This window comes from Crotalus tigris, unplaced genomic scaffold (genome assembly GCF_016545835.1).
Source record: "Crotalus tigris isolate CLP2741 ecotype Arizona unplaced genomic scaffold, ASM1654583v1 scf7180000024302.2721777, whole genome shotgun sequence".
In the NCBI taxonomy this organism is placed as follows: domain Eukaryota; kingdom Metazoa; phylum Chordata; class Lepidosauria; order Squamata; family Viperidae; genus Crotalus; species Crotalus tigris.
In genome coordinates this window covers 2,219,683-2,247,611 of record NW_024100474.1, presented here as the reverse complement: position 1 = coordinate 2,247,611, position 27,929 = coordinate 2,219,683, and the positions used below count along the sequence as shown (strand labels likewise).

At 40.4% G+C, this 27,929-nt stretch overlaps 2 protein-coding genes across 2 annotated transcripts; both read left to right on the top strand.

The window, feature by feature from the left end:
* Positions 1–538: 538 nt before the first annotated feature.
* PTCRA (pre T cell antigen receptor alpha) lies at positions 539–4,167 on the top strand. Its single transcript, XM_039324545.1, has 4 exons — positions 539–854; positions 1,131–1,498; positions 2,197–2,258; positions 3,107–4,167. Exons 1-4 carry the CDS (start codon positions 770–772, stop codon positions 3,336–3,338), a joined length of 747 nt encoding a protein of 248 aa, XP_039180479.1. The 5' UTR covers positions 539–769; the 3' UTR covers positions 3,339–4,167.
* A 7,001-nt stretch (positions 4,168–11,168) lies between these two features.
* CNPY3 (canopy FGF signaling regulator 3) lies at positions 11,169–18,239 on the top strand. The gene is made up of 6 exons (XM_039324539.1): positions 11,169–11,380; positions 12,710–12,833; positions 13,105–13,201; positions 13,333–13,455; positions 15,191–15,308; positions 16,838–18,239. Exons 1-6 carry the CDS (start codon positions 11,263–11,265, stop codon positions 17,068–17,070), a joined length of 813 nt encoding a protein of 270 aa, XP_039180473.1. The 5' UTR covers positions 11,169–11,262; the 3' UTR covers positions 17,071–18,239.
* The last annotated feature ends 9,690 nt before the right edge of the window (positions 18,240–27,929 follow it).

Here is a 27,929-nt window from a genome sequence, read left to right as displayed (position 1 = left end):
GATGCTAATTACACTTTGCCTTTAAAACAATCTGTGTGTGTATGTATGTATATACTGGCTTCCTTTGAAGAAGCAAGATAGGAAAAGTATTGATGCTTTGAAATTTGGTGTTGGAGAAGATTCCTGAGAATATGTGGACAGCCATTAAAACAAACCAGTAGATCACCGAATAAATCAACCCCAAGTTCTCACTTGGGGCACAAATGACCAGGCTCAAATTATCCTACTTTGGATACCTAGCTGTCTGGAAAAAACTCTAATGCTAGGAAAGATGGAAAGAAAGAGAAGAGGGTGGAATAGCAGCCAGCCAGATGCACTCAATTACAGTGATGACAAATGCACAGTAGGAAGATTAGGTTAGGGACAAATTGTTATGGAGAAAATCCATCTGTGTGGTCACTAAGAATAAAAAATGACTTGATGGTACATTAATAGTCAATATATATGCTGCCCAGGGGCAGTTTGAGATAGTTAAAATCAATCAATAAATGATATGAACACATGTACATGTAAACATTACATCTAATTGTGCTTCAGATATTCATGCTTTTAATACTAGTACAAAATCTGTTTGTGACAATGGAAGTACAAAGAGACAAGCCATTTTGAAAATATTAAAAAGGAAAGTGACTTAAGCAAAAACCTTGGGGGTTTTGCCAAGCAGCTGTGCAGCTGTTACCAATGGGAAAGGAAAACGGTGGTCAGAAAGAACTTCAGTTGAATTTGTCAGTTACAAACACACATTTCAGAGGCATCCTTGTTCCCTGAAATGATGCTGTGGGCTTTCCAAATGAATTTGGCCTGGAGGCCATTTGGGCATCTCTTGATCATTGCAGTTCTCCAGCTTCTGACATGTGAGTAAGATTTTCAGCACTTCTTTGGAAAAGAAAAAGAAAAGCTATTGGAAAAACATAGGTGAGTTACATAAATAAGGCAATGGTGCTGGAAGACGTGTAAAATTCTATGAATGAAGAAAAGTGACTGCACAAGGAGAGGGGAAAGAACTATATTTTTATGGAAAAAGAGATATATCCCAGTGAACCTCCAAAAACAACAATAATCTTAATTGTTTTTCTGTAAACTAATTTTGTGCATGCATCTTTATAATAAACCATTTCTTTGGATAACAGGTCACCACTCCTTAGGTCTATTTTCAACTCTGACACCACCACTCTACCTGGAAATAAATGGTGAAAGAAAGATCCTGATTTTATGTTTGGTGAATGACTTCTCAGAGGACTCACTGGGAATCACGTGGTTTTCCAATGGAAACGGGAGCTTGTTGGATGCTTATACTTATGACATTTTCAAGGAAGAAGATGGCTCTTTCAGCACAATCTCACAAATTTCCATACCCAGCAAAGAATTTGAATCATGGAATATTGTCATTTGCTCGGTTGCACAAAATCAAAACTCAAGAATATGGAACACTACCTCTCTACAAATCTCTGGTATTTATCAAAGGGGGAGAGAAATATTTAAGTGTAAAAAAAGACATTAAATTATAATATTATTGCTGGGTTCATAAATTGCATTAATTCTGACTTACTTAACCATTGTTTATTAAATAAAGCGGAGTTGGTTACTTTAGCATGTTATGCTGAATAATTTTATGGCTTACAAGTGTGACTGAATTCACAAAATAAGCTAAAACCAAACATACTGGGGCTTTGCTTTCCAAAGTAAAGTAATAAATTAATTTGTGCACACTGGCCCCATATAAATAGAAGTAGCAATTTTATTAGAGTTGGCCAGGCCAGAAATAAATATTCCAGTTATCCCTGATAACTAAAGTGGGTGCTTAAAAATTGTGAAGTCTTCTGAATTTTCAATATTTTTGCATAAATATTATGTAAAACATCATCTATTCTTCACACAAGTCCTAAAAACTACATGAAGAGAACTCAGTTAAAAATCAATCTGTTCATTAACTTTACTAAAGACATGAATTACTTGGAAGCTTTAAGTAAGGATTCAAGAAAATAATATTTCATAGTTACTATTATTTTTTTCCAGAAGAACAATATATGGATGATCTATGTCTGTATGAAAATCAAGGAGGTAAATACAGAATATTTCCTTATTTTTCCAAGTAGTTAGAGAGTAAGCATCTAGAGGGAAGTTACTTTGCTTCATTTGATCACTTTTTATGGACCATTCAGTTGATCATTGTTATTGTGCTCTATCTTTTCTCAGACAACAGAAAGGCTGCCTTGTAGCATTCGGAAACTTCAACTAGTGGAAATGTGGCTGCAAGAGTAATAACTGGTGCCGATTACATGACACATGTAGCACCAGTGCTCCATGAGCTACGCTACCTGCCAGCGTGTTTCTGGGTTCAGTTCAAGGTGCTTGTCACCTTTAAAGCCCTACGTAGCTTGATACTGGGTTATCTGAGGAACTGTCCTTTTCCACAAGTTTCTATCCATACAATCTGATCCAACAGATTGGGCATGCTGTAGATCCCATCAGCCAAAGAGTGTCAGCTGCCAGGAACAGAAGAATGTTTTTTTTTTAATGTAGTCCTGCGTTATGGGATATTCTTCCCTTGAAGATTAAAATGGCCCCAGTCCTGTTGACTTTTTGTAAAGCTGTAAAAACTTGACTGTGTATACAGGCCTGTGGCTTGGAATGTGTTAAAGGTCCATTACTTAGTTTTACTATTAGATGATTAATTATCACAGCTGCTACTTACAGCTATTGATTTTGTGGATATTTAATCATTTTAATACTTTTTTAATTGTTTTATAATTTTAAAATTGTAAGCCGCCCAGAATCACTTATTTGAGTTGGGCGGCTATGGAAATGTAAATAAATCATTCCAAAGAAAACCTGTTGAGGAAGTTTAACCTTTAACCTAATTCACAGAATGTGGTCAAAATGTTGCGTGTTTGAATACTATATTTTTGTTTACATTAAAATGATTTCTATGTGACTAAAATAGCTGAAGAGGCAGATTGAAATAATATTTGATTTTTCAACCAACAGAGCAAATGACTTGTAAAACTGTAGTGACACACATTCATAATTTACTGTACAGTAATAGCTCCTAATTCTGAATTTGTAGTTTAAAGTAAGTTCAAAGAGATAGCTAATAAAAGCACAGAATATTTCATGTGAAAACATCAGGACCAAAAATGTCTGAATATCTGCTGCAAATATTGCTATATAATACTGTTTTTGTTTGCTTTTTTATAGTAGTGGAGGAACAGATGTTGTCCATTGAAATTCTGCATAATCGTACACAAGAATTACATCTTCTGGCCATCAGAACTTTGCTATTCAAGTTCCTAATGTTTAATGTGCTGATGACCTGCTGCATTCTTTACAAAAGATAAATAAAACCATAGTGCATTGTTACCATAAGCTCAAATTATAAAAAATGAACATGAAAAGAGCTGCTAACACTATTTTTAAAATGCATGAAGTGCTTCAAGGAATCTGGAACAGAATGCTTCAAATAGTGATGAACTGAAATTGGGGATCTGTTTATCGGATATGCTATGAATATAACACAAAGTAGATTATAGCGCCTTTGAGGTCACTTTCAATCCTATTATTTTGTGATGTCCATTCAGAATTCCATGATCATAAGAAAGTATCCAGTTATTTACTCCCAGACTCCAACAACTGAATGATGAAAGCAATCTTTGACAGAACTGTTGATCAGTGGGGGAACTCTGCATTTGGTGGCTTAAAGACACATCAGACTGATTCCATGTTGCTGCTTAATCATCATCAGGATTAATACAATGTAAGAATTTAAAATGTGCTGCCTTAATCATTTATTAAACCATTCACGATTCATTAAAGCATCATCATTATCATCATCATCTTTTTCAGGCTTGTGTGGAAGTTTGAAAAAAGATGAGCATGCATTAATATCAATATCAGCAACTTTAAGATGCATGGATTTCAGCTCCTAGAATTTCCCAGCCAACATCCCTTTTCTCCATTTTGTGGGTTCACTTGGTCCCCTGTGGTGGAGGTGGCTGCTTTGTTTATTGGTGCTTTTTTTCTCTCTCATTAAAGGTTTTGATATCCTTACTTGGGTTGTTTTTCTTTTCATGAGCTATTTTGCAGGGAGCATCTTAAGAATTGGGAAAATGGAGACGGGAATGGAATCCTTTTTAGTTCTCCCACTGGCATCTTACCTTCTGCCTTTTATGTCCCTGTAGAGAAAGGAAGGGAAACAGGTTGCTAGAAAGTATCCTTAGATTTGAGTATTGTAAACATGATGGGGATTATTGAAACAGGTAAAAGGAAAAATGACAACAGGTAGAGGCAACTGGAATGAGAGGAGTAAATTTTTGTGTAGATCAGAACTTGGGACACTGCTAGTTTTTTCTTCTTCTTCCCATTTTCCTCCCTTCCCCTCACTATTGCCTCTCCTGCTAACAGGGGAGGGGCTAAGTTATTACAACCCCTTTCTAGTGCAATAGTGCAATGGCTTATGAGATTCCAGGGATTTCCTGGAGAAAGTAGATGGCAGTTCCATATTTCCAACTGCTGAATCTCTGACTCGGTTAATATGACTGCAAGCTGTCAGATATACTGGCAAAGATAAGTAGGCCAGCAACTATTTGTATTGTTTGTACCAGTGATGGCGAACCTTTTAGAGACTGAGTGCCCAAACTGCAACCCAAAACCCACTGATGCATCGTCGGGTGCCCGGTGGGTATGGCCCATTGGCTGGGTGTGGCTGCGGTGGTAACAGCAGACTGGGTGGGATTAAAAAGTTCAATCAATCAATTCCAACTTTACAAGATCTTTTTTTTCCCGCAAGAAGTTGAAATTGACTGATTGATTGAACCTTTTTTTTCTTGTGTACACAGTGGAGGCCTAAGCGAAAAGGTTTTATAAAACCCAGCTGAAGGCTTAGGACTGGGGCGATGGCATGCATGCCCACAGAGAGGGCTCTGAGTGCCGCCTCTGGCACCCATGACATAGGTTCGCTACCACTGGTTTGTACTGTAGTAATATGACAAATGAAGAGTTACAAAAATGAACTGAAGGCAGGTAGCTCCAGGCTAGGAAATCTAAAGTTTACACCTGTAATAACTGTAGAATAATGACCTATTTAATTGTGGCATAGAGAAATTCCAGTTTTAAAGTTATTTGTGCCACAAGCTTATGGAACAAATCTTTTGACTTTTAGTTTCTCTCAACAATAGAATAGAATCTGAAAGGGACCTTGGAGGTCTTCTAGTCCAGCCCCCTGCTCAAGCAAGAAGACCTATATCATCTCAGACAAGTGGCTGTCCAGACTCTTCTAAAAAATCTCCAGTGATGGAACGCCCACAATTTCTGGAGGCAAGTTGTTCCACTGGTTAATTTTCCTCAGTCAGGAAGTTTCTCCTTAATTCCAGGTTGCTTCTCTCTTTGATCAGTTTCCAACCATTGTTTCTTGCCCTGCCTTCTAGTGCTTTGGTGAATAACATGACCCCCTCTTCTTGGTGGCAGCCCCTCAAATACTGGAATACTGCTATCATGTCTCCCCCATTTCTTCTTTTCTTTAGACTAACCAAACCCAAGTCCTTCAGCCATTCTTCGTATGTTCTAGTCTCATGGCCTTTAATCATCTTAGTTGCTCTTCTCTGAATTTTCTCCAAACTCTCAACATCTTTTTTGTGATATAGTGACTAGAATTGGCTGGAGTATTCCAGGTGTGGCCTTACTAGGATTTTATAAAGCCGTACGAATACTTCGTGTGATCTTGATTCTATGCCCCTGTTTATACAACCCAGGATTGTATTAGCATTTTTGAATACTAATGAATTCTCACAACACAATGGATCTAAAAATAGCTAATCTCATTTTAACAGGCTATGCAGATCCAATCAATATGATTTGATTACAATTTAGTGTTTTATACAAAGTCAGTAAATTTGATTAATTAAATCAATGATGGCTAGATTAATGATGAGTAAGCATCTTGTGCAAATATAGCTACATGCCTGTAACGGGAGAGCATCCTACATCCTTCCAACTTCTACTAAATCCAGCCAGCATTGTCAGTGATAAGTGAAACAGGAGCTGTAATTCAGGAACATATGAAAAGCCACAGGTTACCTACTATGAGGTTTGTACATGAGCTTTATAAAGTTCTTGAACTTAGTAACGTATGTTTTGAGTTATCATCAAGTGATGAAAGACTAACAACGCAATCCAATGTATATTTACATTAAAGGCTCACTGAGCTCAATGATTTCTTCTTCAATGAATTGGATAATTATTCCTAGTCAGTCCATGTGGCAAGTTCAGAGAAAGCACGCATACCACGTAGTTTAGCTAGCAAAAAATACAGCTTGATTTTTATTTTATTACAAAACAGCTAGCAAAATGAGATAAAGCAGGCAAAAGCAGAGAGAAAGAGGGAGGGGGAGGGGCGGACCACAGGTAAGAATCTACTTTATTTATACATCCACATCTAAATATTAAAAGACAAGAAACTTCCACAGTCATAGGAAAAGTATATTTGGAAAATAAGTACTGTATGGACAGTTCCAACATGAGTAGCCTTTAGTTATTCCAGTTTTAAATCTTCTATGTATATTGTGGTAGTAGAAGAGAGATGGAAAGTAAGACAGCAGATGATCCCTACTGTATTCTGTAACACAAAGAAAATGATTTCATAGATGAGAATGGGGTATCAGAATGGAATTATGCAATACTATCTGATCCCTAGAAACTTTTGTCTCCCCAGAAACAAAGGACTGCAATTTTGAGGTGTGTAGTTTTAAGCAAAGTGAGGACTTCAAGGTAAAGGAAGATTTTATTAAATCTTTTCCCACTTGTAGCCATACTGATAAAACTGAACACTTACATTTCTATTAAGAAAGGTGGAAGGAAAGAGGACAACCAGGAGCAAGGTGGATACTCAGTGGCAACAGTAGGACACTCCTGGAAGAGCTAAAGGACCAGGCAGGCTAGGGCAGGGGTCAGCAACCTGCAACAGTGAAAGAGCCACTTGGATCCATTTCCCTCACAAAAAAAAAATCCTGGGAGCCGCAAAATGTGCGCGCGCACACGCGCGCGCACGCGCATGCGCACAGAACACAGGGCTTGATTGAAGAGAGGAGCTTAAGGCAAAACGTGCGCCTGCCCTGCCCCCCATCCAGCTCTGGTATGAACGGGCTCTGCAGTCCTGGCTTCTCTTCCCTTCGGAAAAGACTGCTCTCCCCTCACCCCGCGCTCTCCCTCTCTGGGACTTTCTTCTTGCTGCCTTTTGGCGCGAAGGTTCCCAGGGAGCGGAGGAGGAAGCCGACGGAGAGAAAGAGCTGCTGCAGTGAATGTTCTGAGGCAGCAGAAGACGGTCGCTCGGGCTCGCCTATCTCAGCCTGCTGCAGGAGGCTGGAGTTGAGGCTTCTGGTTTGCTCTGGGAGGGGTGCTTGGAAAAGGGAGGATGGGAAGCGGAAAGTGGGAGAAAGGACGCCTTCCAGCTCTCTGGGGTTCTTTCGCTGGGAGGTGAGGAAGCAGCAGTTCTGCTCCGTGGGAGGTGGGAGCAGGCAGCCTCTCCTTCAAACTTTGCCAAGTGACTCCAGGAGCGAAGCGAGCTACGAGTCCTAGGAATGTCAACTTTGCGAAAGAGGGAGGCGATGGTGGGATTAAAATAAAACGGGGGGGGGAGGTTGAGGAAACCCAGCAGATGCTTACATCAGAGGGCCAGCAAGAAAGGCAGGGAGAGGAAGAAAGCTTTCGGGGCTTGTGCACAGACATAGCGGACTCTTTCTCGTCTCCTGCCCTTGCTGCATCTCCTGTGGAGATCATTTGCAGCTCTCTGTGTCTCTGCAGCTTGCTTCTTGAAGCGATTTCAATCAGCCCCATTCATTGCCAAGAATCCCCATGGAAGTCAATGGAGGTCTGCGGCGAATCAAAAAGCCAGCTGCAGTACCTCCACGTCCGTTGATTTGACCGGCTCAGCGGCCCGGGGACGAGCAGGAACCGATGCCCCCACTGCCCGCCGGGCTTGCTGCCTGGCCTGGGGAAACACAAGGCAGGCTTAGCGCCCCGGGGACGGCCAAAACCCAATGCCCCTGTCGGCCGCACTGCCGCCCAGCCCGGGGAGACGCGAGGCAGGCTCAGCGCCCCGGGGACGGCCAAAATCCAATGCCCCTGCCGGCCGCCACTGCCGCCCAGCCCGGGGAGACACGAGGCAGGCTCAGCGCCCCGGGGACGGCTACAAACAAATGTCCCCGCCACTTGCTGCCTGGCCCAGGAAAAAACAAGGCTGGCTCAGCGGCCCGGGGACAGCTACAAACCAATGCCCCTGCCGCCTGCCGCACGGCCCGGGAAGATGCAAGGCTGGCTCAGTGGCCCGGGGACGGCCAAAACCCAATGCCCCTGCCGGCCGCCACTGCCGCCCAGCCCGGGGAGACGCGAGGCAGGCTCAGCGCCCCGGGGACGGCCAAAATCCAATGCCCCTGCCGGCCGCCACTGCCGCCCAGCCCGGGGAGACGCGAGGCAGGCTCAGCGCCCCGGGGACGGCTACAAACAAATGTCCCCGCCACTTGCTGCCTGGCCCGGGAAAAAACAAGGCTGGCTCAGCGGCCCGGGGACGGCTACAAACCAATGCCCCCGCCGCCTGCCGCACGGCCCGGGAAGATGCAAGGCTGGCTCAGTGGCCCGGGGACGGCCAAAACCCAATGCCCCTGCCGGCCGCCACTGCCGCCCAGCCCGGGAAGATGCGAGGCTTGCTCAGCGGCCTGGGGATGGCTACAAACCAATGCCCCCGCCGCCTGCCGCACGGCCGGGGAAGATGCGAGGCTGGCTCAGCGCCCTGGGGACGGCCAAAAACCAATGCCCCTGCCGGCTACCACTGCCGCCCAGCCCGGGGAGGCGCGAGGCAGGCTCAGCGCCCCGGGGACGGCCAGAAACCAATATCCCCGCCATCTGCCGCCCGGGGAGACACGAGGCCGGCTCAGCGGCCCGGGGACGGCTACAAACCAATGCCCCCGCCGCCTGCCGCACGGCCCGGGAAGATGCGAGGCTGGCTCAGCGCCCTGGGGACGGCCAAAAACCAATGCCCCTGCCGGCCGCCACTGCCGCCCAGCCCGGGGAGGCGCGAGGCAGGCTCAGCGCCCCGGGAACGGCCAGAAACCAATATCCCCGCCATCTGCCGCCCGGGGAGACACGAGGCCGGCTCAGCGGCCCGGGGACGGCTACAAACCAATGCCCCTGCCGCCCAGCTCGGGAAGATGCGAAGTCAGCTCAGCGGCCCGGGGACGGCCAAAAACCAATGCCTCTGCCGGCCGCCACTGCCGCCCAGCCCGGGAAGACGCGAGGCTGGCTCAGCGGCCCGGGGAGGGGCAGGAACCGATGCCCCCGCCGGCTGCTGCCCCCGCTGGGCCTACCGCCTGGCCCGGGGAAGGGCAGGAACCAATGCCCCTGCCGGCCGCTGGCCCCGCCAGGCCTGCTGCCCAGCCCAGGGAGACACGAGGCCGGCTCGGCTGCCCCTCCGCCTGGTGCAGGTAAGCCCCCTCCCTCCTCCCCACTCACCCTCCATCTCCGGGTCTGCTCCTGCTTGGCCCACTAGGGCCGCAGCTTGCGGGAGGGCTGGCCCTTTCAACGGAGGCTCTGCTGGGCCGCTCCCAGCATCGATCCTGGGGCTTCCCCGCGCGGCTCTCTGGCCACATGCACCTCGGACTGGGCCAGCCCCGGAAAGGCCCTTCCTGGCCACCAGGGGGCAGGGCATCTGGCTGCAGGGCCAATCGGGAGCAAGGGGCAAATCTGCATGTGTGTGAGAGAGAGAGAGATAGAGAGAAGGGAAGCACAAGTGCCTCTCTGTCTCTGTCTGTCTCTCTCTCTATGAAAATGGCGGAGAAGGCTCCGGAGCCGCAGGAGGTGGCTCAAAGAGCCGCATGCGGCTCCGGAGCCGCGGGTTGCCGACCCGTGGGCTAGGGGCAGGTCATCATGGAGATGGTGGTCACTTCCTGTGGTCACTAAAAGTTGGTAACAATTTGATGGCACATAATCAAGATTGCAATCATTTACAAATTTATCTAAAAAAAACCACCATTGCTTAATGGAATGTACTACTGACCGCTGCATTTTTGTAAATGAGTGTTCCCAAACTGGATGTCTTACAGGTGCACTTCAACTTCCATATTCCCTATTCCTTTATCCAGCAGAGAGAAGCAATTGTGGGAATTGGTCCTATATATTTGGAGGGTGCCCATTTGCAGAAGACGCCTAAGCAGACCCAAAGATATTTTTTCACGAGACTCATTCTGAGCCTATGGAGATTCTCAGTCATCCAAGTCGTAGTTATCCCAAATACGTTTTTTCACGAGGCAGCTGGACTTTCTTGTTTTTCTTTGAAGACGTTTCGCTTCTCATCCAGCTTCTTCAGAGCTGTCTTCAAAGAAAAACGTCTTCAAAGAAAAACAAGAAAGTCCAGCTGTCTCGTGAAAAAACGTATTTGGGATAACTACGACTTGGATGACTGAGAATCTCCATAGACTCAGAATGAGGCAGCTGTCTCAGACAGATCCAGGTGACCACCAGCAAGAGACAGCAAACTGTAATCTCAATCTGCTCTTGCATTTGTACTGGCAGGAAATAACAATTTCAAAATATTTTGGCCAGTCCTGAATAGTATTTCTTTTCTCTTAGAGTTAAGAGATGCCAATTTATGCTGTTTCAGCAGCAAAATGTCCGGGGCCTATTTCCAAACAGAGAGCCTGCCAGTTAGTTCTGCTACAACTCCCAGAATTCTCATTTAGTTCCATTATAAAATGTTTCAGGCCAAAACTAGTTAGATGCACGAAGCAAAGGAAGGCCCATCTATTCCACATCTTTATTACTATTCTGAATAAAAGAAATCTAAACAATATAAAGAAAGCACACCAAACTTCACCACCGTACACCACTGAGTTATTCAACGTTCCCTTGATCCAATCAGGGAGCACTTCGAGCCACCCCTTTTATCCGTCTTTTGCAACGAATGGGGTGAGCGTAACAAACAGGGAGGAAGTCAGACAGGCCAATCAGAGAGCAATGAGGGCAGCACTTCAAGGGGAGGACAAAGCACGTTTATTGGGGAAATGGGAGCGCTATGGGGATCTTCGATTGGTTGGTAACTGAAGCAATCCGAGCCGTCTGTTGGAACGTGCCACGACTGGGACCGCAATTGGTTGGTACAGTTGGTTGTTATAGTTACATTAGAAGAGGAGGATCCCGGAAGCGGAGGGCGGATAATGAGTATCAGTTCGTGCGGCTGTTGTGCCTGTGGCGGCGTGGCAACCTTAAGGGAGGTCTCCGATGGCTTCGTGGGTTCCGGGCGTCTGTGCTTTATTGGCCTTGCTGCTAGTTCCGGCTAGACTGGGAGGAATCGTCGCTGATGACAGCGACTGGGTTAAACTACCCAATAAATGCGAAGGTGAGCTTGGATTCAGGAGTAGGGAGCGAGGGGCGCTGATGGGAGCTGGAACGAGTGGATGAAAACTCTCAAATTTGTAGCGGCAGTCATTTAAACAGAAACTTAAGACAAGGCAAGCTCTTGCTTAGTAAGGTTCATCCAGGAGGATGATAAACGCACCATAAAACAGTTATATATTTTTTCAAGTATAGTCTCAGAATGAATGGAGCATCGACTTTGTCTTACTTTTGTCGAAAATTACAGTATTCATTACGTTCTAGTCTTTAAAATGCTACAGTGCTCTGAAAGTGAAACAATGTTTGGATATAAAGTAATATATTTATCTCCGGCAGCACTAGATCTATACCTTCTCCTAATTGTGAGGTATTTTTAAGTTGTAATCATGAGAGTGATGTATAGTGAAATAGTACAGTAGATTTATAGGATGGGGCAGGCAGCAAAATAGGGAGTAGGGAGTAATTGTGTTTAGAAATTCCTAATATGAGGGAATGTTTATATATTTCTATGTATTATTACATTTGCTTTCTGCCCATTTGTTTGCTGTAATAATGTAATAACATTAGTGCTACAAAGTTATTTTGGAGGTGTAAAATAAATGATTTTAATCTGGGAATGATGGGATAACATCTTATTAGCTGCTTGGAGTTTTTAAGACTTGACTGGATAAAAATGTTGGTAAATAAAATAAATTCTGTGACAGAACTTTCTTATGATAATGAATGATAGCCATTAAATGACTGTTTTTCAAAGGAGGCTGCGGCTTTTATTTAAAATTTTGATGGTATTAATAGAATGGAAAAAGGATCTGAAAAAATGTTGTCACTAAAATGAGGCCAGATGAGTAAAAAAAAAAAAGAGGAACAGAAAGAACTGTGAGTCCCAGAGTTGTGGGTTTTTAAGGTTTCTGAAGTAGGTAGCATTGTAGTATAAAGAAAACAAAGTGAATTTAGATTGAGAAAATGAGTTCAGCAAAATGAGTTATGTGGGCTTATTGGAACAGAATATGTATGTTTTGTTTTATTATATAAAGAATTTCTGTGGTTGCCCAATTTTCAAAAGTATAGCTCTGGGTGGCATAGAGCAATGCTTGGAATAAAGAGTTTAGTACTATGTGTATGTGAATTTTTAGTATATCCATCCATTATATCCACTCATTAAGTTTTGCAAATGGAGTAGTGAGGCTACTGGATTCCTTTACAATATGTTCATTGCTATAAGCTGGTGGAAAATTGAGTCTATTTCATAGATTTGTATTGCAAGATTAATAATATAGCGGATGAGCAGTCACAATTACCACTACTAATTATTTTGAGTTTTGACTGTATTTAGTTTGCAAGTATGTTGCTGTGGAACTGAAGTCTGCCTTCGATGAAACTGGCAAGACCAAGGAGGTGATTGACACAAAATATGGCTTTCTGGATGGCAAAGGATCCAAAATCAAGTACACAAAATCGTAAGTGGAACAAGGTTGCTGAGAAATGTAACAGATTTTTATCTTGGCTAATCTCTCAGGATCCTGAGAATGGATTGAGGTATAAGCAAAATGCTAAAATAAGTATTATGAAGTAAAGTGCCATAGCATTGGCAGACAAAAAACTTGGAGGATGATTAAACTGGCCATTTGTCTTTTGTAATTAAAGCAACCTGAGTTTTCATTTTCATAGTTGAAATAATGGAAATCCAAAAATGTGATTTAATTTCCAAGCATTCTTTTCTGTCTGCAGGGACATTCGACTGATTGAAGTGATAGAAAACATCTGCAAGAGACTATTGGAGTACAATTTGCACAAAGAAAGATCAGGAAGCAACAGATTTGCAAAGGTTGGTAACTTAGAATTCTTCTAGCATTTATTGCATAATTTTTACAAGCATTAACTTGCACTACTTGTTCCTCACTTTCCTTTGGCTGCCTTGATGTTTTCAAAGTATACTCTTTATTCACTCTATTTTAGGGTATGTCTGAGACATTTCAAACTCTTCATAACTTGGTGCACAAAGGAGTAAAAGTAGTGATGGACATTCCATATGACTTATGGAATGAAACCTCTGCAGAAGTGGCTGATCTTAAGAAACAGGTATGGCGGTTTATTTTTGTATTATTAAAAAGAATTTCTGATAGTACTCATTCAGTTCCACATTATGTTAGATAACTTTGTCTGAGGTTTTCCCTTTCTTTGAATTTTGTATTTCTAGCCTTCAAGGGCTGCAGGGACATGGAGTGGGTGAGGCCTACCTTTTTTCCAGTTTGGAGGACTGGGGCTTTTAAGTCACAGAAGAATGGATGAGGCTGGGTGAATTCATATACCTTAGATCATTTCTAAAACAATATATATCATCAATCATTGCTATTCTGCCTCAAAATTTCAGTGTGATGTAATCTGGAGAGGCTCTGAGGAGTCCAAAAAAGAAGTTTCAAAATGGTCAGTTACTTTGAAAAATTTAATGAAGCATCTCATTAGCTAAAATTTATGTTAATCTGCATATTTGCAAAGAATTTACAGAAATTGTTTCGTAGGGAGACTGCTGAAGCTTCAGTGGTTTAGTAGGTCTTTACTCTTGAGTCTGCCAATCACCATTTGGGGAAAAAATATAAATATATATTTCTAAAGACTGGAGGGCTTCTGAATATGCGGGGAGATTTCAAAGTAAGAATCAGTAACGTAAAGCTTGAGTCACAGAGAGAAATCAGGCCTTGGGTATGTCTGGGTATGGTCTTCTTTTTGGAGAGGGGTGCAGTCTGCTTTGTACAGTCAGGCTAGAAGGCACATGATAACAGAATTTCCTGGAGCAAAGCAGATCCAGATATAGTCAGAGCCGGGATGGGAGATTATCCAGAAATCCTTCACAGACTGGCCTTAATTATGTGATGGGGAAAAAATATAATTAATATAGGTTAACTTACTGCTGTCATCTCAAAGCAAGGACCCTTTTACAGTAATACTGCAGTATTGCAGGAGTATTACAGGAGCAGCTTATCTCCTGCTTATTATTTATTCCCAGTATAAAAAGAATATTCAGTATTACCAATTGTGCAGACTCAGTGTCAAGAGCTATGTAGAGGATTTTTAAATTTATTTCAAAATATTGGTTTCCTGTTTTTCTACCCTTTAGGATCCACAAGGTAATAAATATTTTTAGTAATGTATTAAAAATATGATAAAACTCTTGAGGCCACTCAGTGAATTCAAGATAGAAGGTTCAAAATGGTGACTTATCACAAACAGAAGAAACTGTCTTTTCAAGTAATCTTACAGCAACAAATGCAGTGAAAAGGGGGAATCACCTGTCACTTTACGATATCTCTTGTCTAAAAGTGCTTTCCTGACATAGCTATCTGTTGCCTGGACTCCATGTTTTAGGGGCCAGGAGGGCAATTCTGAGGCATTATTCTAAAATGTAGGTGCTGCCTAAAATAATCCCTTCATAGGTAGCCATCTGTACATATCAAATAGTGGAGGAGGGGGGGTATTGACAATTTAAGTGAAAAGAGAGATTTGAGCTTTTATTTGTATTAGCACTCATTTTTAGATTCAGCTTTACAAAAAGAAGGCTTTTTAAAATAAAAAATGTAAATCTAGAATTCTAAAAATACTGAAAATAATATTTTTCTACTCCTTTCTCTTTTGTTATTTTTGGACTGTTTCTGTTATTCTTCAATGATTGGATTTTGGGGCACCTGAATAGCCATTTTATAACAAATTAAATTATCAGTAGGATGTGAATGGATATGGAGTGAAACCTTGGGTTTGTAGCTTCCTCTGCAGAATCATACTGTAATGATTTTGGTTTCTCTCTCATTTTGTCTGATAGTGTGAGACAATGGTGGAAGAATATGAAGATGTGATTGAAGATTGGTATAAAAACCATCAGCAAGAAGACATTTCCCAGTTTCTATGTGCAAATCACGTGTTGAAAGGAAAGGACACCAGTGAGTTTCCCTTTCATGGAATTGATTAATGTGGGTGGCTGGGATGTAGGGATGCTTGTGCAGCATAGCCCCATATCTATCTATCTATCTCTCTCTCTCTCTCTCTCTCTCACTCACTCACACACACAGATGGGAAACATGTTTTTCTGTGCAGTGTCAAGCTCTGTATTTGGGGCAGGAGGAAAGAAATAAAAATAGGTGGGAATAATAATCTTTTCTCACTCTGCTTTTTCATTTCCTGCCCAGTGTTGTTTGGAGAAAAACTTTTAAATTTAGGTCAAACATCATACCTGTCTTGATTCTGTGTGACTTTTAAGTTACACATTGGATTCCATGGATAGCTCTCTCTTTCTTTCAGAAAAGATAACCAAATTGATAACAAAATATTTTCTCACAAAAAATTATGCTGAGTTCAGCCTTTAAAACAGGGGTGTCAAACTGCCGGCCCACGGGCCGGATGTGTCATGAGGAAACCGCGCCCACCCCATTGCCAGCAATAGGGAAAAAGCTCCGATACGTCACGCGACGTCATGTGACGTTGCAGATTTGACATATCTGCTTTAAAATAACAAGGTAGCCAAGCTTGCCTAGGCACACCATGGGAGCCTCATTTTTTAACTTAATGGAAGTGTTCTGGTTAGGAAACAAGAACTGACATAGTTAAAGAGATGGGCTTCTTCCCCTTCACTACACTTTATGAAGAACCCCATGATGCCTGGTTGCTCACGCCACATGGGAGAAAGCGTGGCTTATTTAGTTTTAGTTTTTTAAATTATTTTAAGAATTAATCCATTTTTAAAATTAATACGCAATAATTAAAATAATCCATGACTTATCTCAGGGTGCAAATCCAACTCTTTGGCTCATTAGAATGGCTCCAAGATTTGGCTGGCTGCTGGAGTTCTAGTGTTTGTGAATCAGATTAATTAGAATAAATAAATGAATTTCTTTTCATTTATTTATGAAAACATGTTAAAAAGAATTATTACTTTATGAAAACATGTTAAAAAGAATTATTACTCTCAAAAACCAAGACTGTTGTTGAGAGCTGCTTCCCATTTTTGTTGCTAAGGTAAAAGAGTAAATAATTTAAAGATAACAATTCTTACTTTAAAAAATTTTTTGCTTCATGCCTGAGAAGGAATTGAAAGCCAATTTTATTCTTAGGTAGATTTCATTAATTAAAAGGAAGAGGTGACTTAGGGTGTAATGTTAATACAATAATTTCAGTTGTAGATAATGCAAAGTTTTGCAGTGTTTAGTACTGACCTTTGACCTGTTTACCAGAATTGACAGCCTTTGCAGGTCCAGTCTTTCCTAAATGTCACATCTTCACAATAGTCCTGTGAAATATTAACCTGGAATCAACTCACCAGTCTCTGGTTTTAGGAACTAGTAATTTAAACCAAATGGAAGATGCAGCTTGTAAAGGTTGAAAGAGGAAGAAAAATAGTGATGTTTAAGTCAAGGTAGATGGAAGTGGCAGTTTGATGATACCTTGGGATCTGTTCCTGTCCTCTTTTTTCTAGGCTGTCTGGAAGAAATGTGGACTGGGAAGAAAGGAGACATGGCAAATGCAGGGCAGAAGATCAAGAAAAAGGAAGGCAAGGCAAAAAAGCCTTCAAAGAATAAGAAAGGACCAATGACTGATCAAGAAACAGGAAATATGCAACCAAGCACATTAGAGACACCTGATCAGACTGAAAAGGAAGATGATGGTCAGAAAGTGACTTCACTTTCACACAGCACAGATGAACTGTAGGATCCTCAGAGGCATGTTCCATCCACCCTTGTCTTGTGGGTTTGCAAGCTTGTATTTGGACCACTGAGAATTGCTTTGGCCCAAGGGAGTTGCAAGAAGATCCATATTGTAGTGAAGGGGAAATGGAGAAATGGGCAATGATCATGATCACTTGAAACTGAATTCTTCAGTGTTACTACACCTCAGCAAAGGCAAGGTACAGGAAGCCAGCTTGTTACTTGTATTCTTTGGTGGACAGTCAAATTAGAAATGCTGTGGAAGATGCAGTTGTGTTTGCCTTTGGAAACTGAGTTTGCTGTCCTCATTAATTCCCTATCCCATCACTTTTGACTTTGTCTTGCTGGATAACATTGGTGAAAGAAGCATTAGAAATGAAAAGAAAGCATAAACGAAGACACTCTGATCCTGTGGCAGTTCATTTTTCTGCATTATTCCTGGATTTGGCTATAACCTTCAGGTCTCTAACTTGTACATTCTATTAGGCTATGAGATACATTTAGTACTACCCTTCCTTATTAAACAGAACATTGTGTTTGTTTGGGAGGAATTGAGAATGAAGGTTCTGTCAGGATAAAGGGCATTGAGTTTCTCTCTTGTTTCTTTTTTAAAGTTCTTACAACAAGGAATTAGTTCTGCAGCCATTTCAATAAAAGGAGCATTTACAGATGTCTTTGTTGATGCTTCCAAACCCCCAAAATTTGTTTCTGGACATGCTTACCATTTCCTGAAGTTTTTTTTTTTTTAAAAAATGTAGGGTATTTTTTTGCATGATTTGTGTTTCATTTAGTTCCTTCACTGACCTTCCACATCTGTTCCAGAAAACGTTCAGTGTTCAGAATGATGTAACACTGTTTCTTCAAGGGATTGAAAGGAATGAGATAACCGAAGACCTCCAGGTGCAAAGTGGTCAACTAAAGATCATGTTCAGACTGAGGTCAAATGGTTGTTTTGTGTATGAATCATTTATGAGTTATTAATCTTTTATTGGACAAAACATATTTGCAGAGTTGCTGAAAAGTGGTATTAAAATAAAGATGCGTCCTGTAAGAGGAACAGTTGTCTCTTGACTTGTTTCACACATTATACTAGGTCATAAACTTAGTTGTATATCATTGTTAATGGCTTAGAATGTTGTGTCTCATTTAATAAATATTTATAAACACACATGATTTAGCACAATGTGTGAATCCAGCCAATGTCTGCAAATTTTATTATGAAATTCCTTTGCCATGAGTTGATAAGAATTGTGGCATGTCATTCAGTGATCATATAGATAACCACTTCTTTAAGCCAGGAATGAAAACCTGGGTATAGCTATCTGGCCTTTTCATTTTGTACTCAAACCATTTTTTATATTCTTCTCATACTTCCTAGTAAGACAAAGCTAGAATGTGTCCTGCTATAAGATAGAAGAGGGTGAGCAAAATAGCAAGAGAAGCTCCTTACAGTTTGCAAATTTTGGAAACTTGCATTTCATTTCAGGCCTTTTCTCACAAGAAAAGACAGTCAGCCTTTACTTTAAGATTTTTAAAATAGCTTAGCCAGACTTTGCTGCCATTTAGAGCATTCCCTTTTAGAATTAATTCCCTTTTCTTTAGGAATAGCTGCTATATATCAGCTGCAAAATCTGAACCACCATTAGATGGTGGCAAAGATACAAATGTTTGTAACATTTTGCTGTATTCTGGTAATCATTGGATTTTTGCAGCCCACATCTGGTAAGCCTATATTTACAGGGGCTTTTCACTATTTCATCTGCTGTGAGAGAGATTGCTTTTTTGTCTTGGTACCTTTTTCCAGGCATCTGAAATATTTGTAATGCCATTTATACATTTCCTCCCTATTCCTTTCAGGACAAGTGTGCTGCAGTCTGACTTGTGTGACTATCTTCTTGCTGTGGAAATAATGGCCTTTTAATGTACAAGAGTTGGGTGCCTGCATTCTTCTCTGTGTATCCTGGACCGAGGTTTTCAATCTCTGAATATTTTGCCTTGTCATGTGGCCTTTTCTTCATTTTTTATTAAAAGTTTTTTTTTTTGAAATATAAAATAGAAATAAAGACAATGAGAAAAGAGAGTAAAGGAAAGGGGATAAAATGAGGAAAGAAAAAGAAAAGAAAAACAAAAAGCAATGATTTACAACATCTTTTGGTGCTATAAGATACATAATACAGTCATAATACTATTTACTTTTCTAAAACAGTAAATGCTACCGTTTATATAATCACGATCTACTTAATCAAAACCCAAAATGAAATTTTCATTTTTTTTTCTCTTTCAAGAGTCTGAAAGTAATTTCCAAGTGGAAACAAAACTATTTACGTTCTTTTCTCTAATAAATATAATTAACTTTGCCATCTCTGCCAGTTCCACAATCTTTTCAGTCCATTCCTTTTTTGTGGGAGCCAATGCCTCTTTCCATTTTTGAGCATGTGGGATTCTTGCTGCCATCAAGATACATAATCACAAAGTTCATTTTCCCCCCATCTCTTTATCCAATAGTCCTAAAGAAAAACTTCTGGTTTCCATAATAAGTCCATTTTAAGGATCTTCTGAATTAAAATCTGGAACTGTTCCCAATATTTCTTTGCCTTATAACACATCCACCACATATGATAAAAATACCTTCCTTAAAGTTATATTTCCGGCAAACATTCAAAACATCTTTGTACATTTCAGATAATTTAACAATCTGGCGTTAAATAACATACATATGTCATTTTATTAAACTTCTCTTTTAAGATTATAATTCAAAGTATATTTCAGTCCTTTGCTCCTCATATTTTTCCATTGGTCCAACATAATCAAAATTTCTTGCTATTGAACCATACAAAATATTTACTTTCTAAATTCAACCTCAGCAGCATTTTATATGCATTAGCTGTAAGGTGTTCATCATTAGCACATATGTGACATTTCAAAAAGAACTGGTTATTACAGTCATGTTAGTGAGATTGCTTGGCCTAGCTAGATGGTAGCATCTAACCAATACTGCCTGATCTCAGAAAACTAATCAAGATGAGATCTGACACAGGAATATCTGGAAAATCCTGTGGTGCATGCTTGACTATATTGTTGAAGAAAAATCCTGGAAAAATTAAGTGGCCAACCATTTATGTATTGTGAACAAAACTGCATGGATCAGTCCACGAAAGTCATCAAGAGGTGAAGTTTAGTTGAAGGAAGCTACTTTTTTCTTAGTTTGCTTTCCCAAGGTTAAAGTTCTTTCTGGATTTTATTCAGACCTAACCTGAATTACTGTGGAGATCTTGACTCATCTTTTTCTGTGAAGTGCAGGTTTCCACTAGATGACCATTTCACAGTATTTCTGGCTCAATTTTATGCAGAAGTACTAAATATTTTGGCTTCTGATGCACTTAGTTTGCCTAATAATACTTAAAATTACAACAGAGAGGACAGCACATTTTAATTATATTTACAGTACAGTCATTGTTATGGGGCTTCTCTACTTGCAATCAGCTTTTTCCTATATTTTAATAATGGATTTGAAGATTGAGGTAGATAGTCTCTGATTTCAGGGTTCACAAGTATATAATGGAATGAGAAGAATAGTATATCTAAGATATCTGAAAGTTTTTTTGGGGGGGGGGGGGCTCCTAGGATCTCCATTAAGTGTCTGGAGCTGGGATTCCTAAGCTTTCCCAGTTCCCAGCACCCTTGGAACCTCAGTAATTTTTTCACAGCACCCCTAGGCTACTGACTCATATGGTGTGTGAGAGATGTTGAGTACTGTTATGTTTCCCTTGAAAGTTTAAAATATTCTATGGTGTCCTGTGATATTGCAGGGTACAGCTTGGGAACTGTAGATTCAGACAGTATTATATATGAATTAAATATAAATAAATTTCTAATTAATTTTTATCTTTGCACCATCTATTTTCTAAAATGAAGCTCCCTACTGTCTGTTCAAAGACCAGGAGGACTGCAAATAGAGGTCATTTGATATGTTTAACAACCGCATGTGATTCACTTATAACTGCAACCAGAACTGGGGTAACTGCTGTCATAAGTAGGCACAATTGTTATTTTTGTTTCACAACTGTGTCAGCGATGAATTCCCAGCCCTAATTACAGTCACCATTGAAGACTGCCTGTATTTTTAAATGGTTGTACAATTAAAGATAAGTACATTTTCTCACAAGAGTCAGTTTGTTGCAGTGGATAAGACATTGGGTTAAGAACCTAGTGAATTCTAACACACCTTAGGAACAAAACCGGCTGGGTCACAGTCAGTAGACAAGTACAAACCACTTCTGAAATTTGCCAAAAAATCTGCAGGGGGCATGTCCAGGCAATTATCAAGAATGACTAAGGCATGCAAAAAAAAAAATTGCTTTTCTCAATGTGATGATTACATTTTCATTTTTTCTGTCTCAAAATAGCAGTAATGGCTATGTTAGTCTAAAAAGAACCCCAAAATAAAATCCAGAGTTGGATAATACATTTACTATACCAAACAAAAGGAAACAAAACCCGCAAGCTTTTGAAAGATACTACAAAAAGAGACATTCTCATGTCTTTTTATATGTTTACTTTTGTCAATCTCAGGTAAATTTTGTTTTCTATGATCACTTATTGTCTTTAGTAGATTTTTACTTTATTTTTTGGGGTGTGAAACCCTTTGTTTGGTTTTCCCATTGATTTTCAGTGTGTTATAGCTGCATTGGAGTTTCCCTTCAATATCAGTAAACATAAGGGAACTTCATTTGGAGTCTGTAGTAAATCTACACTTCTTACATTTTCCAACTCATCAAACTAAGCTCTGCATAACAAGTTTACAGATTAGATGCCAAAAAAACAACATTGTGGTTACACATTGTTTCATAATTTGAAGCTGGTGTTCTAACAAAAGGTTTGCTTTTGAAAAATACCTAGAAAAGGGCTAATCATCTGTAGATATTGACTGTCAAGCAATGACAAGGAAAAAAAAAGTGTTTTGGGACGTAAAGGTAAAAATGTTATACATAAAACATGCTGTTCTATAAACAAAAATATACCAGAAATCAGATTCCTGTGCTATTCCCATGGGCAATGTAAACTACTTGGATGTTCAATAAGGAGCGTCTGCTATTGCACTTTAATGTGAGTAAACAAATACATCTACAGTGTCACAGCTGGCTTTGCACTTCGCAATGCAGCTCCTCCATTGGCATTTGCTGCACACTTTGATCCACCTTTCATGTGCAGAAATCTTTGGAACTGTTACACCTCTCTTGGCAATGTTTATACCAACTTGTTTGCTGCTGTATTGTTTTACAGGCTCCCTTTGATCGACTTGCTAAACAACCTTGCTTGATGATAGAAGACATTAAAAAGCAGAGTGAGAATTATATTGAATGAATCAACTTGTGTACTCAGCAGATAGGGAACACGGAGTGTCAATTACAGTGGCTTTCTGACAGACTTTTAAAACTTCTCTGCTACGCCTTTGAAAAGAGCATTTGTTTTATGCATTCTTAAATCTGAATACAAAATCTTGTGATAAGGGAACATGTCACCTTCAGTTTCTTTGATGATTCAGAAACTTGCACAACATTAGTTCTAAGAAAATATAAGCCAAATGTTTCCCTCAGCTGGGAATAATGAGATTTGAAGTCCAGTTTACAGGAGGAGGGACCAGATTGGATGAGTTAACACTACTACATCAAAATAGTTTCAACAACATTGTTTTCCCCCTTTTATAATAGCCTTATCCATCTTGATACACTGTATTATTTCAATGCAATAATACGTGTAATATGATAATAAATTATGAACATACCGTTATTTAGAAAGCTTAAAGCAGGGCTTTTCAACCTTTTCATCCATTGTACCACTTTTAGGATATGGCAATATCCGAGTACCACCAATCGCCTAGCAAGGTGTCAAAAACTTGACCCCCCCCCCAAAAGAAAAAAGTGATAAAGTACAGGTAGTCCTCGACTTACAACAGTTCACTTAGTAACTCTTCGAAGTTACAATGTCACTGGAAAAAGTGCCCCCCAAGCCACAACCGAGCAAGACACCTGCCTGCCCACCTGGTGGCGCTCTTCCTCCTGTCCGAGGTTTTCATTGTTGTGAGCATTTCTGTTAAGGATTGGCAGCGGGGGTGGGGTGGGGGTATTTGGTTTTTATCCCCCCCCCGTCTACTGGGTGCTTGCAGCAGGTTTTGGTCACTTCACATGACCCTGGGACACTGTGACCATCATAAATATGAATCAGTTGCCTAGCATCTGAATGTAAATCAGATGCTGCAACATTCTAGCTAATTGGCGCTTCTTCTGGGCTCAGCAGAAGCGCCAGGGTCAACGCCAAACTCCAGCTGGAGCCTGGTGCTGATCCTGGCGTTCCACTGAGCCCTGACAGCCCTGCAGTTCCAGCCATCTCTTGCTCAGGCTTGTGCGGTGCTGCCACCAGTTCAGCTCATTTCCCTCCCCCGCTACCACTTTTCTAGGATGGTCACATACCACCTGCCAGGTGCCAATGTACCACAGGTGGTACCCGTACCACTGGTTGAAAAGCCCTGGCTTAAAATACTGACTGTAATTAGGAAAAAGTAAAAATGCTATCAATATTAACAGCATTTTACAATGTCAATATTACACATTGCTTTGTTTACTACCTTCATTATGGAGAAAACTTTCTCCATTATAAACAAACTACTTTTGAAATCTGAGTGTTATGGTCTGAAGAGTAAATAGAAAGTATGATGTTTTCATGGCTGTAATTTTTTGATGTGATAGGTCACCAGGTTTTATCTGTAAATAAAAATGGAGCATTATGATTCAAGAGATTTGTTGCCCAAATGAGAATTTGCATTTTGTTTATGATCAATGTCATGGGAATTTCATTTCAAATTACTGGTCCATCAAACCCAACATTGTTTCATGTGCACGATCTTATCTATTCAGGTCACATTAATGTGTTTTGAATTAGAAATCCTAGGAGCTGCATTTGTAATATTGCCAGTCAAGAGTTCACCCCAAACTGAACTACACTGCCTTTTCCTCATCCTGTTACCTTTCCCATATGGGCCAAAAGGTACTGACTAAAATCTGGGTAGTAAGCATGATCAGTATTAATCTTTATTGTGCATTCAAATCTACAGTGCTACTACAGTATTTGTGTCTGTAACCTTTAACAGGTCAAAACACTGCATCGTGGGATACAATCTTTTGAATGAAGGTATTTCACATGGTCTAATTTACAGAATATATTCAGTATCCAGGACCCATGACTCCTAGGGAACTGAAATTTGGCAAATTTTATTTAAAAAATTATGACATAATACAAAAAAACATCATAAAACATTTTCTGTGGTCAACTCTGGATGTTTGAGTGAGGTATAAAGTCATGGTACTATAACCTGACTTGACATCTGACTGCAGTGGGTCCAGATACTTTGCTTCCTCCAGAGGCCTTTAAAGTTACAAGACTATCACCGCTCAACAATCTTTCCCCTGAAGGGCTGGACAGTGGATAAAAATTGTGCAATACTCTTAAGGAGGAGACAGACTCTCCCACCAGGAGACATTCATCATAATCTACAATGTCATTTTTAATATAACTTTTATTAGAAAAATTTAAATAATTAAAAAATAAACATGAAAATATATAAACAGAAATTAAGAAAAATGAAAAGTGGGAGAACCAATATAGAGAAAAAATAAAAATGAAAAATGAAAAAATATATAAAATAACTTCTTTACAGCAGTTACAAACAAACTTATTATCTCTCCTCCCTCTTTAAGATTACATTACATGCCTCTTTCTTCCCATATTCAACCTTTTATAATCAGCAAATCCATAAATCACCAATTCATTTTTTTCCATTTTGAGCAAAAACGTCCATACTAGGGCTACAAGAAAACAACCGAGCTCAGAGAGCACCTAGGACTCCTTAACCATTTCTCTTTGCTTGTTGTTTCTTTTTCTATAAAATGCTTCTTGTGCTGAAGCTAATAAAAGTATTTTGAAGCACAGCCTGGGTTTAAATCTGTTCCACATTCCTAATATGGCATTCTTAGTAATGTCAGAACCATCAACTGCGTTGTCTCTTTTAACCATAATTTCTGTATTTCACAACCAATTTGTCCATTGCTGCAAGGCTGCAAGACAAGTACCGTATCTCCTTTATTTTCACTAAAGGAGATTTGGTAGTCTCTCAATTTTGCCTCTCTCTCTCTCTCTTTCCTCTCATTCTTGATATAATTTCACCTTGATCCCAAGCTTTTCATTCAAATATTAAACAAGACCTTGATGCCAAAAGTTCAAAGTTTGATGTTACAAAACAGTGAAAAGTCCTCCTGGCTTAAAAAAACATAGAGGAGGCATTAACTCTGCAGCAAGGCCAAGATAAATGTGGGTTCAGCCAAAACGTGAACTCAACATATTGAGGGTATTGGCATCTAACTGTGATCACGCACCACTCTCAGCTGCAAATGAGATTCGAGTGTATTGATTTTCGTGAATAAAGTTTGGTTAACATAACATGTAATGAACACATATGTTTGTTAAGACCTGCATGTGTAATTTTGAATATGCAGCTTTTCTAAAACACTTCCAGAACACGATTTCTGCACAGCTTGGATGAACTCATTTTATGCCCTTGAAACCGAACTGAAGATGTTCCAGCCCAAACAAATGAGCCTAAACAGCAACCATGTCACATTACATATTAGTGAGTAGCAACTATGAACAGTGATGCCAGCTGGTGCTTTTTTGCCTGAAAATTTCCTCATGGGGGATGCAGGTGTAACCAACCTATGGCCACAATTGCAGCACCGACCTCCTTATTTTTATGATCTTCAAAATCTACTCTGATCACAAAGAGATGTACTGGATGTGCCTTCAACACTGCAGGCACTGACAGAAAGTGCCATCTTCTCCTACATCATGTCTTCAGTGGAAAACAGCTTTTCTTTTCAAAAGCGAGGGAGAAATCATTTTTCTCAAAAATAATACAACATCAACTTTTCTCAACTTTCCTGCCTAGCCTGTCTGAAGTTGTTTTTGAGAAATAAAATAATTCCTTCTTCTTCATCTACACCTATATTCCTGTAATTCAGTTATTTGAATTCCTGATTATTAATCACCTGTTATCTTTTAAGAAAAGAAACAAATGCTGAGCAGGTTTTTCTTTTGATACCAGGAAATGGAAACAAAAAACCAGGGATTTAAACGAGAGAGAGAGAGAGAGAGAGAGAGAGAGAGAGAGAGAGAGAGGGGGGGGGGGGGAGAGATGTCATACCATAGAAACCATAACAGACTTCTAATACAATACCTATTTATTTTGCTGCTTGAATTCCTGGTGATTAGTTAGCTGTTACCTTTTAAGAAAAGAAACAAATGCTTTATTTTGATGCCAGGAAATGGAAACAGAAAATCAGAAATTAGATGAGAGAGAGGGAGGGAGGGGAGGGAGGGAGGGAGGGAGGGAGGGAAGGAGAGAGAGAGAGGGAGAGAGAGAGAGAGAGAGAGAGAGAGAGAGAGAGATTGTTATATATTGTTATATTGCATTATTTCCATTTGTATGGGAAAGAGATACACGCACGCTGATGGAGATGATAAATACTGCACCCTGTGCCCTAGGCACGCTGGGTATTTCATGCATCATGGAACTCTAAACCCACAATAAGGATAATTAGGCAAGACTCTAAAAACAGAGGCGTTTACCAGCCATAGAATTCTGCATTTGGGAACTCCTAGGAAATAAAAGGGGTAGTGACTATAAAGAAACCTTGCTGCGAGTCTCCCCCAGGAAAAAGGTTGGGCAGAAGGAATCAGTATATTTATTTATTCAACAAATTTATATAACCATCCATTTACCAATGGGACTCTGGATGATGACCCAAAAGTAAAATATCTTGAACTAATTAGAAATCAATTAAAACAATCAAGTTGAAGCCACTGTAAAAACATCTTACCAATATGTCCTCTACACACTTGCTGGGCTTCATGGGGAAAAGACCAGATCTTCAGGAAGGCCAAAACTGTCAAAGCTGTCTGAAACTCACTGGTGGTGGTGCTGCTGCTCAATAAGGCAAGTCTTTATAGCAGAGGTCCCCAACCTTTTGGGCATCAGGGACCAGTTCCGTGGAGAAAGGTTTTTTCGCGGACCAGAGAGTGCGTGGTTTTGTGTGCTGCCTGCATCCCACAGATGGTAGATTCTTTCATTTTCTGAAAATTCTTATGCAGCCCATGGATGGGGCTTTGCTTATTTGTGAGGACTGATTGCTGGTATGCGGCAGCCCGGTTTTACATTTAGGCAGGAAAAACCAAAGGTATAAGTACAGATTAGGCGAGACCTGGCTCAAAAACATTAACTGTGAGAGGGACCTTGGAGTCCTAGTGGACGATCACTTGACTATGAGCCAGCAGTGTGCAGTAGCAGCCAAAAAAGCTAATACAATCCTGAATCGTATAAACAGAGGGATAGAATCAAGATCAAGTGAAGCATTAGTACCCCTTTATAAAACCCTAGTAAGACCACACTGGAATACTGCAATCAATTTTGGTCACCACACTACAAAAAAGATGTTGAGACTTTGGAAAAAAATCAGAGAAGAGCAACTAAGATGATCAAAGGCCTGGAGACTAAAACATATGAAGAACGGCTGCAGGACTTGGGTTTGGCTAGTCTAAAGAAAATAAGAAATAGGGGTGACATGATAGCAGTATTCCAGTATTTGAGGGGCTGCAACAAAGAAGAGGGGGTCAAATTATTCTCCAAAGCACCAGAAGGCAAGACAAGAAACAATGATTGGAAACCGATCAAAGAGAAAAGCAACCTGGAATTAAGGAGAAACTTCCTAACAGTGAGAACAATTAACCAGTGAAATAGCTTGCATTCAGAAATTG